The sequence below is a fragment of the Falco biarmicus genome, chromosome 3, assembly GCF_023638135.1.
Source record: "Falco biarmicus isolate bFalBia1 chromosome 3, bFalBia1.pri, whole genome shotgun sequence".
Lineage (NCBI taxonomy): Eukaryota > Metazoa > Chordata > Aves > Falconiformes > Falconidae > Falco > Falco biarmicus.
The window spans coordinates 17,543,175-17,559,076 of NC_079290.1; the positions used below are offsets into that span (position 1 = coordinate 17,543,175).

The 15,902-nt window shown below is 48.0% G+C and overlaps 1 protein-coding gene and 1 long non-coding RNA gene across 2 annotated transcripts; one reads left to right on the plus strand and one right to left on the minus strand.

Annotated features, from left to right (window-relative positions):
* The first annotated feature begins 217 nt into the window (after positions 1–217).
* On the plus strand, positions 218–2,927 carry LOC130146329 (uncharacterized). Its single transcript, XR_008820864.1, has 2 exons — positions 218–1,517; positions 2,466–2,927. It is a non-coding gene; the product is annotated as an uncharacterized LOC130146329 (long non-coding RNA).
* Positions 2,928–4,257: 1,330 nt separating this feature from the next.
* TRIB1 (tribbles pseudokinase 1) lies at positions 4,258–10,020 on the minus strand. Its single transcript, XM_056332841.1, has 3 exons — positions 9,588–10,020; positions 8,538–8,830; positions 4,258–6,510 (listed from the first exon to the last, which is right to left on the minus strand). Exons 1-3 carry the CDS (start codon positions 9,888–9,890, stop codon positions 6,042–6,044), a joined length of 1,065 nt encoding a protein of 354 aa, XP_056188816.1. The 5' UTR covers positions 9,891–10,020; the 3' UTR covers positions 4,258–6,041.
* Between the last annotated feature and the right edge of the window lie 5,882 nt (positions 10,021–15,902).

Sequence of the window (15,902 nt, forward strand, 5' to 3'; positions counted from 1 at the left end):
GAGATTTCTGAGCCTTATTCTGCCACCTTTACTCACCAGGGGAAACACTTACTCACACCAGGCGTCCCACTGCCCATCTGCAAAGCCATTGTCATCGGGCATGAGAGTCTTGCGCAGCCTCTTGCCGCAAATTATGTTGATACTTTGCCCCCGGTTGCTAGCATGGCAAAGAAAACTCGCAGTATTTGAACCTCAGCGAGACTATGAATCTGACAAGTCGGGACTTGACGGGGATGTTATCACAAGGCCCAACAATGGCTTTACACTCAATTACATTTATGGTTTCTCTGATTCATCTGAATGTTTATGGCTTTGTCACTACCTGGAAGCTAAGAAAAGAAAAAATAAAAATTTAAAAGGAAAAAAACCCCACCAAAACGCCCTGTAATGAACAATTTGCTGGTGCAAGATGCTGGGTGACACAGGAGACACTGAGCAACTACTTTAGGTGGTGGGGAAGAGTCATTTTCTGTGGTGACCAGAGCTATATTTGATTTCTTAGGCAATGTCAGCTTTTGCATGCTACATTCTTTGGCTAATCGCCAGCGTGATGTGTAATACTTTAGCCACACTGTTGTTACTTAATCCTTTCCTAATCTGCAATTTGCGCAAGAGGAGTAAAATCTAAGCAAAGCCACTGAGAACATCTCCACTAATAATTTATCAAACTCAACTTTTGTTGTTGGCAGGAGACGGTAGTCAGTGGAGGTGAATGTTTTCCCACAACAGCACTGTGTGATAAACACAGGGCAGCTGATTCATGCCGCACTTATTTTCTGTCATCCACCCTTCGTGTCACCCTGATATTTCTTCGAACGATAAGCCCATGTGTGCGCTCACAACACACCGCCGAGGTCCCAGTTTCATCTCTTTCTGCAAATTACACATTAATTAACCATTAATAACAGTGGGAGTTGCATGCAGAAATCCACGCCCGCCGTGATGAGACCGTGCCCTTGGTGAGCAAGTGCCTTATTAATCACCTGCATTTCAGCGCTGGAGCTGCCTCCGCAGCCCTGCGAGACAAACGTTTGTCCCTGGAGAGGGAAGTGCACGGGCACTCGCCAGCCCTAATCCTGCTGTAAAGAAAAGCGTTACCTCTTGCTCTATGAATTTTATTTATTTTGGTCCTCTGGGCAGTGCTTGCTGTTGTTAGAAACATGATTGCTTCATACAGTTATGTTAATGTTTGCATTTGACAGAATGTAATTGATACTTCGGCTGCTCCGGCTTCAAAGCCAAATTAGGAAATAAAGTGCTGCACATTAGCTTGTTTAGCTGGTTAAATACTGTAAATAAATACATACAGGGCAATGAAAACTAATGAGTTTTCTTTAAGGCATTTTCTAAATAGCTGGCTTCATAAAAAAAAAACAACAACCAAAAACCTATTCCTACTGTGAACTCATATCCTGAAGGATTTGTCATTTTGCTGCAACAAAATTTGATCCTGGCTGAAATCTGAACTCTGGATTTCACTTGGAGAACAGGATTTTGCAAGTTATGGAGGAATCACGGTAAGAACTGTTGCAAATTTCACAGTACTTTTACCAACAATAGTTCAGAGAGATGTTGCATTTAACAAAGCCACTTCTTGCAAGGGTTTAATTCAGACCGTGGTTACACGGCAAGCTATTCTTCTCAGCGCTCGCTAGGAAAACATTACATTTGTAAGAAGCATTTGCATAGGATATTTCTTCCTTTGTGCTGCTAAATCTGTGCAGTGCCATAATGCTAAACATTGGGGTTTTTTTTCCCCTGACAGAATGCAATAGCATGAAAAAAAGGAGAGGGGGGGGGAGGGGAAATCTGCTGTTGTATAAAGAGATAATCTGAAGAGATTTGCTTGACAGAATGCACTCAGCCCTAATAGAAAAAAATGTGTTTTTCAAGTTCTCTCTCAGGCCTACCCCCCGTGCATTAAAGCAGAGATAGAGAAGAGCATTGCACCAGCTTTGCCACCCAGCCAAGTGCAATAAATCTTCATCTTTTACATCTGTATAAAAAATTGTTCTTCCCACACCCCACCCCACCCCCCGTTCTTTCATAAATAATACATTGATGCAGAAGTGCCTTTGACTGACTGGAAGGTGTTCTAAAATCGGGGCACTTTTTAGCATAGGTAGAACTGAACCTCTACCAGTCCTTCTTAATTAACTGCAAATAACCTCAGCAGTATCACCTGCTTGGCAAAGAGATGTTGACCTTAAACTTGAGCTTGCTGAGCTGGCTGTTTTACCTGGCATTTTAAGTGGAAGCTGTTTTATAAATTCTGCTGTGCTACTTTAAAAGAGAATTACTGAACTGATGCCTAAAATGTAGCCAAAGTATCAAGAGGTAATAAAAAAAAATAATATATATATATATAGGATGTAAGATCTATCCTGACTAGGAGGCGGTTTGATGCCATTTTAGGATGGAGCTCAGGATGATGTGAAAAACCTCAAATTTTCTGGTGTTTTCAGCAGCAAACGGACGAGGACTGAAGGCTCCCAGCACTTTTCAGAGAGGCCAGCTATATCTTGCGACTTCAAGATGAAAATGGTGACCAGGTCTGAGAAATACATAAAAGATTCGTACAGTCCTATTCTAAAAGGACCATTTAAAAATAGACAAATTATGACTCTCTCGAAAAGAATTTATGTAAAAGAAATTATGCATTGCATAAATCAAAGTTCTCACACCCACCATCAAAGTTTAATCACTTAATATGCTGGTTCTTTCAACATGCTCTGAAACTTTGTATACAATAATACAAACGATGGGGTAACGAAGCAATAGCAATTTATTCTGCTGTACAAACGGATGTTGCATTATAATCCCTAAAGCAACACAGAGGCTGTTTGCAGATGTTACTACAATTTGACGTTTATTTTAATTGCTCTGCAGAGTAGCTCATGTGAAATAAAGTCATGGGATGACCTACACATTCACCTACTAAGGGTGACTTAACTGCAAGGGTAAAAAAAAAAAAAAAAAAAAGGTGTTTTGAAAGTTTTCAAGGTTCCATCAAAACACGTACCTCCTGCAGTTGTTTTAAAAGGATGCATCAGGGCTTCTGTCCAAGCCTGAAAGCACGGTAGGGCAGGGGGTAATTTAATCAGGCAGGCTATGTGGCGCATGTATTTTTACAGGTCTTGCAAGAATAACATCAGTAAAGTAACTTGAGATATTTCGGTGTCTGACATTCACTCAGCAAGTGCTAAGAAAATATGCTTACTGCACAGATTGCTGGTTTCTCAGAGTGGGAGTCAAGGTGCCTAATTAAAGTCAGTGCACTTTGCTTCATCACTGACCAGGTCCCTACTCCCTCCTTTTCTCTTTCCACTCGCCTTCTAAAAGCAAAATCCTGTTTTAAAGTTGCTCCTGCTCGAATAGCTGCCTGGCAGCAGTTGCTCCAGTGAACAGATTTCAAGCAAAAGGACAAAGTTAAACATGAGGCAAAGTATAAATAAAAATCAAGACTCTCTTCCTCCTCCTCTCTACTTGTGAGCGATGATCTCACCGCTCCGGGTGGATTGCAAGGGTGGCTTGATCTCTTTCAGGAAAGCACATTCTCTAACCTTGATACTGCTGCTATTTATACTCCTCTCTCCTCACCACAAAGAAAAGCAGCCCTAATAATCTTTCCCTTCGTTTTCAATGGGAGCACTGGGCGGCCTCTGCGCTGCCTCCGGGCAGCGGGGTCAACCCCTGCCCACTGGCTTCAGCTCCCCGTTTAAGCCAATGCTCTTGACTCCTGCCTCTGCTTCGGGCTTTTCTGGCTGCTCACTTTTAAACGCCTGAGATCTGACTTTCCACTGGCTTGAGCATCACATTGCCACGCACACAGGTGCAGGATGACAGCCTTGCGGTGCCATAGCATGCTCTGCTCACGGGGCGCAGATGGAAATGAATGCACGTGCTGAAAGGCAATAGGGCTTCTAAAGTTCAGAGCCAGAGCTGTAACTCCTCTCCCCCCTTGTTTATGAGATGAATAGGATACCCCATTTCACATGGCTCTGGGGACATCTCAGGCCCTTTCCAGCCTGCAAGAAGCAGGAGCCAGCCCGTCCCCCCTCATCTCCATGGGGACTCAACCCCAGGCAGAGCTGGGGGAGTCAGGGCTCAGACCCCCACGCCTTGGGCATGATGGAGCACGCACAGGGACCATCAACGAGCTGATTCTCTTTGAGGCCAAACCCCATTTTTTCGGATTAAACCAAATATACTCCAGCCGCATTCTCCTTGAGCCGCTTCAAGAAATGGGGACAAACATTATGAAACGAAGTTTATTAAAACTTTCTACAAGTCAGACTTTATCATCCAGGTTTCCACATACATATACATATTTACAAGTTGGACATAGTGTTTTTAGCTTTTCTGGCAGAGTTTTCTACCAATATATACAAAGGTACTGTTTTTCATAGAAGGGTTAAACTGTATCACAGATACAAATGTCAAGCAATCATGAGAGGTTTAGTGCAACGGAGAGCTGTAGCGCCCTGCTCTTAATGCTCATGATTCTGTCAAGTTAGTATTGCCAACAATAATTCACATTAAATTGCTCTTCGACACCTCTTATTAGGACAAAGTACAACAAAAAAAAAAAAAACCAACAAACAACCCCGAACAGTAAGGTATGTACAAAGTACACAGTCCATGAGGTATACATGGTATTCTCGCAAAGCGTGGTGGGACTGCAGCTTGCTGGGGGTTAACCCTTAAATTGACTTCACTCGAACTGTGTCATGTCGGGGACACATGTTGCCCACCTCACGGCTGTTTCAGAAGCCGTGTTCTCGCCTGAAGCGAATGGACATCTCTTTGTATAAGCCACTGGACACAAATGTGAAACGAAGCAGAAATTTTAGGCAGGACTAAGCTTTACTTACCCCCCAACCCAGGAAGCTAATGATTTCGATATATCCATTATCCACGCACATTGGAAAGTCTATGAATAATCATGCAAAAGGAAAAAAAAAAATAAGGGGAAAAAAATGTAGCTGGAGGCAAACAACATACCTGAATGATCAACTAAGGGCGTATGGAGATTTTACTCTTAAGACTAATTTTTTAGGGAATGGAGGGGGGAAGAGGAGAAAGGATATGATGTTTTTAAGAGTTGAGCCTGTAGGAAAACACAACTGTGTTTACATGTACTGTACAAGATACCCCTTATCATTTTCCAAGGGAAGGCGCTCCAGCTGATAGTGTTACGGTTTGGTAAACGGATATGTTTTGGCACTCGGAGCTAACGAGACCTGCTACTTGACAAGCTCGCTGAGGGCATAAAGTTATATAGGCTACACCATGGTAACGCGAGGCTTGAGTCTATTTAAAATGCTTTCCTGGTCAGCGAATGGAATCGGAGGGGATCCAGCTGGGAGATCCACCGATTTCTGCTTCAGAAAGAGCCACAGCAGTGATTTGTCTTATGGGTGGATCTAAGAGCTTCGTGCCTCTGAAAGTAAGACCAGCTGGAGGAGCAGCAGCGAGCAGGCAGCTGGCCGTGGCAGGTGAAGACCTCCTTCCCTCATTAAAGTGTGCTTACAGTCAGAAAGCTACTTTGCAAGCCGGCCGGTGCGGCGCGCTGAGTTGATTCCCCTTTTTGCCATTTCTGTCAGATTTGCTCAGTTAGAAGCGTGCGTGGTGCTCCCCACCCACTCCGCATGGCGGCCGGGGCTCCGCACCCCTGTAGCCACCACGGGAAAGCAGAAGGGGCTGCCTCTTCACACCTCGCCAGCCGTAAGACTCTGCAGCCAAGACGCAACCGGTTACACCAGTGGAGGATGCGCAAGGTGGGAGAAAAGCCAGGCGGCTCTCGCAAAGCTGCACAGGTCCTCCAGGGCTGGCGGGATGGACCTGCCAGCAGAGCAAGAGGATGAAACTCTGAGTACGCTCAGGGAGAATAGATCTATGAGTTGGTGTTTACTTTAAAGAAGGTCACTTTTCTGACCATACTGGCACTTTAAGATGCTGTTGAGTTTGCAAACGTGGAAAAATGAAACCCTACGAAGATGCCGGAGGTGAGAACCGCCGAGGTTTTTGAGATTTCGGGGTTAACAGAAGAAGGAACTAATATCATCACTGTCTCCGTGGTATTCTGGAACAATCTGATCCGAAGTTCCCGTCTCCTGGTCTGTATATCCAGGCTCCAAGACCGCCTCGAACCAAGGGTGGAGCAAGATCTCCGGAGCAGTGAGTCTTTCAGAGGGCTCCCGCCGCAGGAGGCTGCGGATGAGGCATCGGGCTTTGGGGGAGACGTGGTCAGGAATGCAGAACTGTCCACGCCGGATTTTGGAAAACAGGGTGCTAGGATCCGAGTCATGGAAGGGATAGCGTCCCACCAGCAAGGTATAAAGCATCACTCCCAAACTCCACACGTCAGCCGATTTTCCAGAGTAAGTTCCAGTCGTGTTTAGGATCTCAGGGCTGACATACGCCGGGCAGCCGTGCTTGTCTGAGAGCGCATCGTCTTCGCCTTTGATGATGTGTGTATCTTCCAGGCTCTCCAGCCGCAGCTGAGTCCTAGGGAGGGCAGGAAAGGAAGCCAGGGTTAGAAATACCAACCCAGGCACAAGCGAGCCCAGCGAGCCCCCGACCATGGCAAACCCCCCTCCCCTTCTCACATCGGCATAAAGAAAAGGAGAGGAAATGCTCTTTAGTTTGCAGCAGACTTTGCCTGGACTCCTGGATCCGTGTAATAGTGGCTCAGCTACGTGCGTTGGGTAGGTGCTCGGCTATGCCTACTGATTTTATTTGCTGGGGATTTTAACACCAGAGAGGGCTCTCGAGGAACACCAGCAAGTCACCTTCGATCTACGCAGGTTGCACTGCTACTGCAGGGGCTTCATCAGCTACAACACATCACACGCACCGCTATTTGCGTCTCAAGGCTTTGAGCAAACAGCCTCCAGCTGCGTGATTTTGCCAAGTCCAGCTCCCTTCCACGCTTGCGGTTATCACCTGCTCTCCTGAGTTTTGTATTTTATTTTGTAATTTTTTTTTTTCCTTTTTTGGCCTTTCCAGAGGGCACCACCACACCTGCCACCTTCCCAGTGGAGGTGGTCCACCCCGACATCCCGTTTTGGGGGGAAAGGGGAGCATTGCATCAGCAAGGAAGGCACCGGCTGGCCCTGGAAGGGCTCTGCACTGCCTGGCAGCCTGCTGGGGTGTAGATGCGTTGGCTGCAGCCTGTCCTCAGCGTGACCTCGCCAAATACCCAATGGTTCTGCAAACGGAAAATATGACTCAACGCCAACCGTGGGCCCAGGATTGGCTGCAGGAGCCCTGAAACTGCACCTGTGCTGGAGAGCCCGAGTCCGCCTGCCATTGCTTAACCCTCTTCTTGCCAAATGTGATGCACATGACACTCGCCTGTGCAACGCATTATTTCCAAATGAGCGAGACTGTGTGCAATGTAACATTTCAACAAATGTTTCATCTTCTTATGGGCGGGAAAAGCTGCAATAGTTTCCTTCAAAGGAATTACTTTATTTGTATGTCAACATATGGTTGTTTCTGTTTAAGAGGGGCAGTGCTGGTTAATTTTCTTATCACATTTATAAACAATATCCTGAAGAAACGTTAGCCCAGTTAAAAAAAATAAAAAAATCATGTTTTCTTCTGCTTCAGTAATATCTCCAGTTTCATCAGATTAAGCACAACTCCATTATGGATTTTACTTATTTTATTTTTTTTAGCTTTCTACAGGATAAGCAGCTAGTCGGCGTCAGTTATGCTGATTTAAAATGTATTTCTGGCTCTGCCATGTGCGGTGCAGCACTACAAGGGCAACAAACAATCCAGGGAAATAGTGAATTATTTCCCTAATCTAAATTTAACTACTGGATTCTGGATCTCCTCTCTATAAACCTAGGCTTTAGGCTAAGTTTTACTGAAGCGCTTTTCTTTGATGTAGGCTTCCCAAAGCAATATTTAACCACGTCCCACCTTCCCTGTACATCCACGGGCACAGGGGGCACAGAAAGCACCGCCACCGGTCGCAGAGGAGGGATCAAAGCCTCGAAGGACACAGCCGGTGTTTGGTTGGCAGCACAGCCCTGATCAGCAGGGGATTTCAGCAAGGAGACCCCTCCTGGGGATCGCTGCCCCTGCTCGCACGTCCCGGTCCCCCAACCCGGCCACTTCCCCTCCCCAGCACAACGCCTCAGCCTCCCTCCTCTCCTTCTCTCTGCTTTTATTCATTTTCCACTGAATGAGTGGCACACATGACATCTTCTGGCACTAGCGAGGAGCTGAACTATCATCCCTTTGTCTAACAGCGGGTTTCACTGAACTTCTGCTGAATGAGAGGAAGCTCCCAGCGAGTTTCCTCCCTTTCATCAGTCGAGATCTAACTAAGAGTACGTGTGTACCAGTAAGAGCCGTGACCTACTACACACATGTGACAGGGAGCTACTCGGATCGGTCACAGGTGCTGCCCAGCTGGCACGCCGTGCCAGCTCCCGCTCCCTGGGACGCTGTTTGCATCTCTAGATGTGGCACTCCTCCCTCGCCACTCACCCTAGGGCTGGCCGGTGACAACCACTTACCTCTCTTCATTCGAGAAGACAAATTTCCTGAGCTTGAGGTCACCAAGTACGATGGCCGACTGGTGGCAGTGAGCTACAGCAGAGACGATCTGCTTGAACAGCCGGGCAGCCTCCTCTTCCCTCAGCCTCTTGCAGCTCCTCACGTAGGAGTGCATGTCCCCAAAGTCCTTTTCAAAGAACACATAGGCCTTGGTGTCCCCGAGGATGACTTCAACGACCCCAGTGATGTTTCTGTGTGACGGCAGCTGAATGTAAGGCCGAATCTTGTCCTGGTAGTGTTTGAGGGGGAACACCTGTAAAGAGGAAATCAAAGCAAAATTCATTTTCGAGGGTGTTGAAAGCAGCCGCTCGCGTAGCAACTCTCCCCAAACAATGACGAGGGAGCTGGAGGGGAGCCAGGGCTCGGCAAGAGCGCAGTGCACAGCGCTTACCGAGACCCTTCCTGTCCGTTTGATAGTGAAAGCGGGGAGAAAGGGGGGAGAGGAATAAAACAAACCACCATCTGAGACCCTTCCTGTTCACTTGATATTGAAAGAGGGGAGAAAGGGGGGAGAGGAATAGAACAAACCACCATCCGAGACCCTTCCTCTTCACTTGATATTGAAAGAGGGGAGAAAGGGGGGAGAGGAATAGAACAAATCACCATCCGAGACCCTTCCTGTTCACTTGATATTGAAAGAGGGGAGAAGGGGGGGAGAGGAATAAAACAAATCACCATCCGAGACCCTTCCTGTTCACTTGATATTGAAGCAGGGGAGAAGGGGGGAGGGGGAGAGGAATAAAACAAATCACCATCCAAGACCCTTCCTGTTCACTTGATATTGAAAGAGGGGAGAAAGGGGGGAGAGGCATCCCCAAAGCCTTTTGGGGAAGGTACTCCGAGGCTAAGCCGGAGTTGCGGCTTACTCCCAGCGCGTGTAAAACCCCACCGGCGGCTGAGCGGGGAGCAGCCCGTTTGCCCAGGCTTCCCCCCCGGGTGGTGCGGGTCCACAAGCAGGGAGGGATCCCCCGCCCCGCTCCCCATCCGCGCCCGCGGAGCTCCGCGCTCACCTTGCAGCGCAGCTCCCGTCCGGAGCTGACGCTCAGCGCCCGGGACACCTGCTCCCGCTCGGCCAGCGGCAGCAGCAGGTAGGAGGCGATCAGGCTGGGACCCGCCGCCCCTCCGCCGGCGGGAGAAGCGGGGGAACAAGGAGACCCGGGTGCGCTGAGGCAGTCCGGGGGTCCGCAGTCTGCCAGGCGAGGGCACTTGGCGGCCGGAGCTTCTTCGGAGGGGCCGTCGTGGAGAGGCTGGAGCCGCTTGGCCGGAGCGCTGCGGCAGCGGGCGGCCGGCAGGAGGGACGCGGGGCGGCTCATGGAGGGGAGCGGGAGCGGGCGCGGAGCTAGAGGCGGGCGCTGCGCGCTTGGCGCATCCCTTCGTTCTCCCCGCCGAAACCTCGGGTCGTGTCCACCATCTGCTGCCGACTCCGCGCTAAAGTAGTTGGAGGCTTTTTAAAAAAAAAAAAAAAAAAAAAAAAAGTCGGGGAAAAAAAAAAAAAAAAAAAAAAAAAAGGGCAATTCTCCTCCTCCCAGCCCTGACGCACGGGGAAATAGGAGGAGGAAGGTTTGGACACGCCTGCTCCGCTCCTCCCGCGGCTTTCCGCGTCCCCGGCTCCAGCGGGACGTGGACCCCCTCCCGTGGTCCCCCAGCCGGTGTGGAGCAAAGCCATCTCATGCCCAACCCAGCCTCCTGAGGATGGCAGCGCTCGGGGGTCACCCCTCGCTTTGAGGAGTCCCCCGCCCCCCCCCCCCCCCCCCCCCCGCCTTGGCTTTTAGGGTTCCCCCTGCCCGCAAAACCCTCACGCCTCTAGTGTCCCCTGGGTAAGCACAAAGGCTGGCAGCGTTTTCTAGCAAAAACTCGGGAATAAGAAGGTCACCAGGCACCAAAGGATGAGCGGTTTCTTCTGCACAGGGCAGCCCTGGAAATGGCAGCAGCGGGTGGATTCACAACCGGCGTGTGCGGCTGGGAAACGGTGCCAGGAATCGCAAAGGCTGCTGGCGAGACGGCATCGCCTCCTGCGATGTCTGAAAAGTTAAGCCAGGCTTATTCTAGGGGGAAAGCGAGACTGTCTCCATCCTCGGGAGCTTCTCCTTTGGCTTCTCCCCAGCCCCACCTCTTGCTTTTCCCTACAGAACCATCCTTCCCAAGGTTTGCACCAGGTTCGTGTCAGGCAGCTGCTGGGCGTTGACCACCGTTTGCTCACCACCACAGGCTTAACGTGCACCAGCAGAAATACTTGGCGCTGGGTGTTTCCCATGTCAACAAGTACCTGCTCCCCGAAAGCATCGGGGATAGCATCGGGCGCAAGCCGCAGCCAGCAGCAGCAGCAGCCTGCGAGGAGCTGAGCCAGCTGAGTTCCGGAGGGCTCCAAAGTGTGGGTTTAGAGGAATAGTAAATAGATTTCCAGCCGGGGCTGTTAGTAAATGGAAGAAAAATGAGAGAAAACCAGGCAGCAAATGATCCCTGGAAAAAATGCAGATAGCTGTAGTTTTGACGAGTGCTTCAGAAGGAAACTCTCCAGCTTTTCATTTACATATATGCAAATTTCCTGCAATTCAGTGCTGAGGCTTCCCTAATAACACAGGGAGCCTGCATTTTTTTTATTCTGTAGGATCAGTTCCTATTCCATTTTGGTTTCCCCAACCCTGGTCTGTTTAAGCAGCAGAGAGGGCCCAGGTTGCCCCCCCCCGCCCCCAGCTCCGAAGCCTGTGATGCCACATGTGCAGGTATTTGCTCAGATTCCTGGTAGATAACTGCACGGCAAACCCATGCATGCCTTCAGCTACTTCTAGTGTATTTTAAGAAACACATGAAACTGTTGTGCAGGATGACTCATAGCATAGCAGTCCCATTAATGCATTTAAACATAAAATGCATATGCCATAAAGGGATATCCCAGGGCCTGCATTTTCCTTTTCTTCTTTTTTTTTTCTTCCCAGAAATACAGTTCCGTTAATGTCTGCAGATTGTTTCTGAGTGATTCACCACAAGTCTCAAAGCAACACTATTTTATTTCATTCCTCTCATAGGTAAAAGACATGCGGGTATCCATCAGACCTTTGTTTTACTTTTCCTTTCCTGGAAGTTTTATGATTGGGATGCCGCTGCCGGGTGAATTTAGCTGGTAGGATGCTGCATGTGTGGGCTGCTTCCTACATCCAAGATAGCACGAGGTGGGTGTGCGTCAGTGATTTTGGGGACAGGGGAAGGGTGTAGACACATCAAAACAACAATGAACCTCCATAAATGTACTGTATTATTAGTGTATAACAGCATCCCCCATAGCGCTCTCGCTACACTGAGTAGTGAGATGCAGAGTGAAGATGTTGGTGTGAAAACCAAGTGGAGCACCTGGGGTGAGTATGTGCCTTTAGTCCTCACCCTCTCAAAGATCTCCCTCCCTCAGCTTCTGTGCCAGCTCACTGTCCCTGTTGAGGAGAAGTGCCATATCGAGGATCCGTTTGCACTCTTTGTTGGAAGCCGCATCCTTCACCTTCCCAGCCTCCTGCCCATTTAAAGCCTCTTGGAGTCCACAGCTGGTCACCTCATGCTGGCTGTATGCCACCAGGACCAGCACAGGTGCTTGGCTCAGGCTACCAAATGGTAGATGGCACCCACTGGTCCTTCAGAAGGGCAAAAAAAGCCCCTCTTCATCATCCTATCCCCCCAAAAATCTATCTGGGGTGTGAGAAGAGAGCAGAGCATGGAAGTACACACAGCATTGCACCCCATGGTCCTGCCACAGGTTCCTGGTGCCTGGGCAGCCTCTCCTCACAGGGCTTCCCCAGATTTCACGCTCTGTGTGGGCATCCCTGCTAACTGGAGCACAGAAACTGGACGTGCAGTCCCCAGCGGCCAGGAAAAGATAACCCCTGGGCAATTCATCCCAGAATACAGGTGAGTGCCCTCTCCCAGCTGACTGTATAGACCAAACTTCAGTTGTCTGCATGTGGCTGGGATGAACGCAAGCTTAAATCTCCCAGGTGTCGGGTCTTTGCAAAATGGGAGCAGGAAATGACAGCAGGAAACCATCACTGCTTCTTTAAAATGCCTGGCATGCTTTTAGGTACTCAAAGCATTAATGTCATGAATGAATATGTAGTAGCAATTATTAACCAAATTAATAATGCTTACTGCCCTAGTCTCAGTCTTATGTTTTGGGTACAGGTCATAAGAAAAGGTCCACATCTAAACTCTCCATCCCCACTGAATTCATTTCAACATGCAGAGCAGAGAAGCAATTCCCACCTTGGCTTTTCTGTTTTTTCTAATTTTGGCTGATCCCCAAAATGCAAAAAAATCCATGAGGGATGCCAAGGATGGTGTCTGATGACCTGTATGGCACTCAAAGGGTTGAAACTTGTCTTCCTTACCCATCTCCAGCAGTGCTTGCATGCAAGCCTGGTTTGGTTATGAACCTGTGCAGAGAACAGGGGAAACTCCAGGGAGAGGTTTGTGAAGAACAGAACTGCTGCAGCATTTCAGTATTAGAAGATTTTTGCAGAATATGGGGCTACCACTTTTGCCATAGCAGTCTTTTGTTCAGTGTAAGTCACACTAGAGGTTTTTAAGCATCCAGGCAGATCTCCTGCATTAGTCTCCTTCTGAAATCTAAAGCCATTGGGGGTCTTGCTTCTATTCCCTGCACAAGCTTCCATCATTTCATCTCCCCCTCCCCCCCCAAGTTTTTTGGGGGGCTACCTGCTTAGCATACATGAGATGAACACTACAACGGCAATCCTCAGCTGTGCCTGTGCTGAATTTGAGTGAATGGCTTTACAGCCCTTCCAAACGGACAAGGCAGTGTTGCGCATCTCTGGTGGACGGCACTGTAAATCGTGGAGCACAGACCAGTGCAGAATTACTCTTACAGACCTAACTTCAGGATAACACACTGACTCTGTGGGTGAGTCTTGCAACCCCAGCGGCAGAAAAATGAACCGCTGTCAGCCAGCAAGACTCCAAGGAACCAAACACCCAGCCCTGGATGCTCTGACAGGGGCCCGGTACCAGTGAGGTGGGGCAGGGATGGCCTTTGGGAGTACAGATCAGGAGTCTTTGTGCCTGGCAAAGAACCACAGTGTGCAACAGGCACCTTCCAAATGCTAAGCAAGTCTGAGATGCTCCCAGTCAAAGGACATGACAAAATCATTGCAAAGAGTAGATCCTGCCTTGGAAAAGGATGGTCATAGCAAGCAGGACTGCTTGGTGTTCCCTCTCTTCCAGAGGTCCCAGCTGCTAGGTGAGGACTGAAGCAGAAACAAGACGCTGTGGGATGTGTATCACACATCTGGCGCATCCCACCAGAGGGAAGGGTCTTGCCCAGCACAGATCTGCCTGAGCTGTGACAAGCTGAATGTCGCTCTTCATATATATTTTTTTTCTTTTTTTTTTTTTTAAAACAGACAAGCAGCACTATTGCATCTGCTAGATGAAGATTTAAGAATCCAGAATGTGTGGTGGTCAGTCATCGACATTCCCTTTTCCTGGCACGTTATTTTATTTAAGGGGATTTTTGCTACGTGGTATTCATGCATCTACCTGTCTCGCCCTCAGCCAGTGCCTACACTCACCTGATCAGCTGCTTTTCCTTAGATGCTCACAAAATTATCTCCGCTGCTCCAGTTCTCTGACCCTTTATCTTTTTAACTGGAACAGCCAGAGGCAATGAGAATTGTGTAACCATCTCCCCACTTCCCAAGTGCTTTGGACACATCTGGTAACTTTGATAATATGTCTCATGGGATACAGAGAGTAAATCTCTATTAGATTAGGCCACTTATAAATAAAGTGGCTGCTTGCTATAGGAAGAAATTAAAAAGTCATTATTTTAGTTATCGGACGAGAGAGGCATAACACAAATACTTCAGCTAACATTAAATTATCAGGCAAATGATGAAAAATCAATATCTTTATTTTGCAAGTTCTCTCAAGCCACGTGGTCAAACTTAAACTACTGCTAGATTGAAAGCCAGCAATTTTAAACCAGCAGGTTGGCCATAATCTACTAGTATACAGAATCACCCTGCACAGACAAGGGCTCAAAGAGTAGTTGTGTGGCGCTTAAAAGTTATGGGTTTTTATAGCAGGAATGGCATCTGTGATAAACCCACAACTGTCCTTAGACAGTGTGAACTCAGCAGCAGATCCACTGTTACTAAACACATGACAAGCATGTAGTGACATCAAAAGAAGTGCAATGTAATGGCCCCTCACATCCGCACAGAAGCTGCTCTGAGGGATGCTATTGCTAGGAACTCTAAATAATTCCCTTTTGATAAGCCAGTTGTTATCAAATCCAAGGAGTCTTATGAGCAGCACCTCCTGACTTTGTTCCTTTGCAGACTAAAGAGCATGAAGGCTTTTTCTGTTGCTTGAAAGACGTGTAGGGGTTCAGGTTTTAAACCTCAAATCCTGTTTCTACTTCAGAAGTGGATTGCACAAGCGGACAGTGAATGAGCGTCTCTCCATTTCCCTTGCGGTCAGAGAAGATCCTATTCATACTGAGCTTACAAGCAAACACTTCCTTTGGTAAGCTTCCCATGCAATTCAATTCATCTGCATGCTTTCAAGCTCTGTCTTCAGGTTTGACTGGCATCGGAATAAGCAAGTGAGGCAGGCTCTCCTCTCAGTCCACCACAGCATTTTCTGCAGCATTTTGAAATGATGAAACGCACTGTGTTTTCTGTACCTTGCTGCAGTCCTGTTAAGTCACTGAGATTACTCATGCATCAACAGGCTAAGCACACACATGGGTATCTACTGTACGATGTACACCCATCCCAGAATTTGACTTGCTTAACAATCAGTCTGATGATTTTACTTCTTATAGTTACTGGCTGGCAGCCTAGAATCTGCTGGCACCTACACGTAGGATTCTCCTCCGAGCATTGCTGTGACCACCTTGTGTGTCTGAAATAACATGTATTAACAGTAAGTACTTTAGGACCACATAATAAATCATTATTTATGAAAGACCCGGAATTTGCAGTCAGTACTAGTCTGTATTTGTAGCGAGGAGCCATCAGCCTAAGGCTTTGGCTGTAGCAAGAGAAAGGAAGACCTGTCGTTGGGATATTTTAACATTTTCCACTCCAGGAACCCCCTTTCCTAGGTGCAACTTCTTCACTGTATAACACAGCACTATCCACTATGAAAATGTTCAGTTAATGGACCACACAGTACCTCAGGGTCCATACGTGGAGATTTTTAGGGAAGGTAGAGATTAACATTCATTTGAAACAGCACTGGGAGTTAATCAAGTGGCACAGTGAATTCTAAGCTAGTTTTGGCCAAAATACTAGAGCTATTCTTGAGAAAAACGTCAT

Coding starts and splice junctions, on each gene's coding strand:
- TRIB1 (XM_056332841.1), bottom strand. CDS start 9,890: ATGAGCCGCCCCGCGTCCCTCCTGCCGGCCGCCCGCTGCCGCAGCGCT. Junction 8,831..9,587: donor GACGGGAGCTGCGCTGCAAG/GTGAGCGCGGAG, acceptor TCCTCTTTACAG/GTGTTCCCCCTCAAACACTA. Junction 6,511..8,537: donor GTCTTCTCGAATGAAGAGAG/GTAAGTGGTTGT, acceptor TGCCCTCCCTAG/GACTCAGCTGCGGCTGGAGA.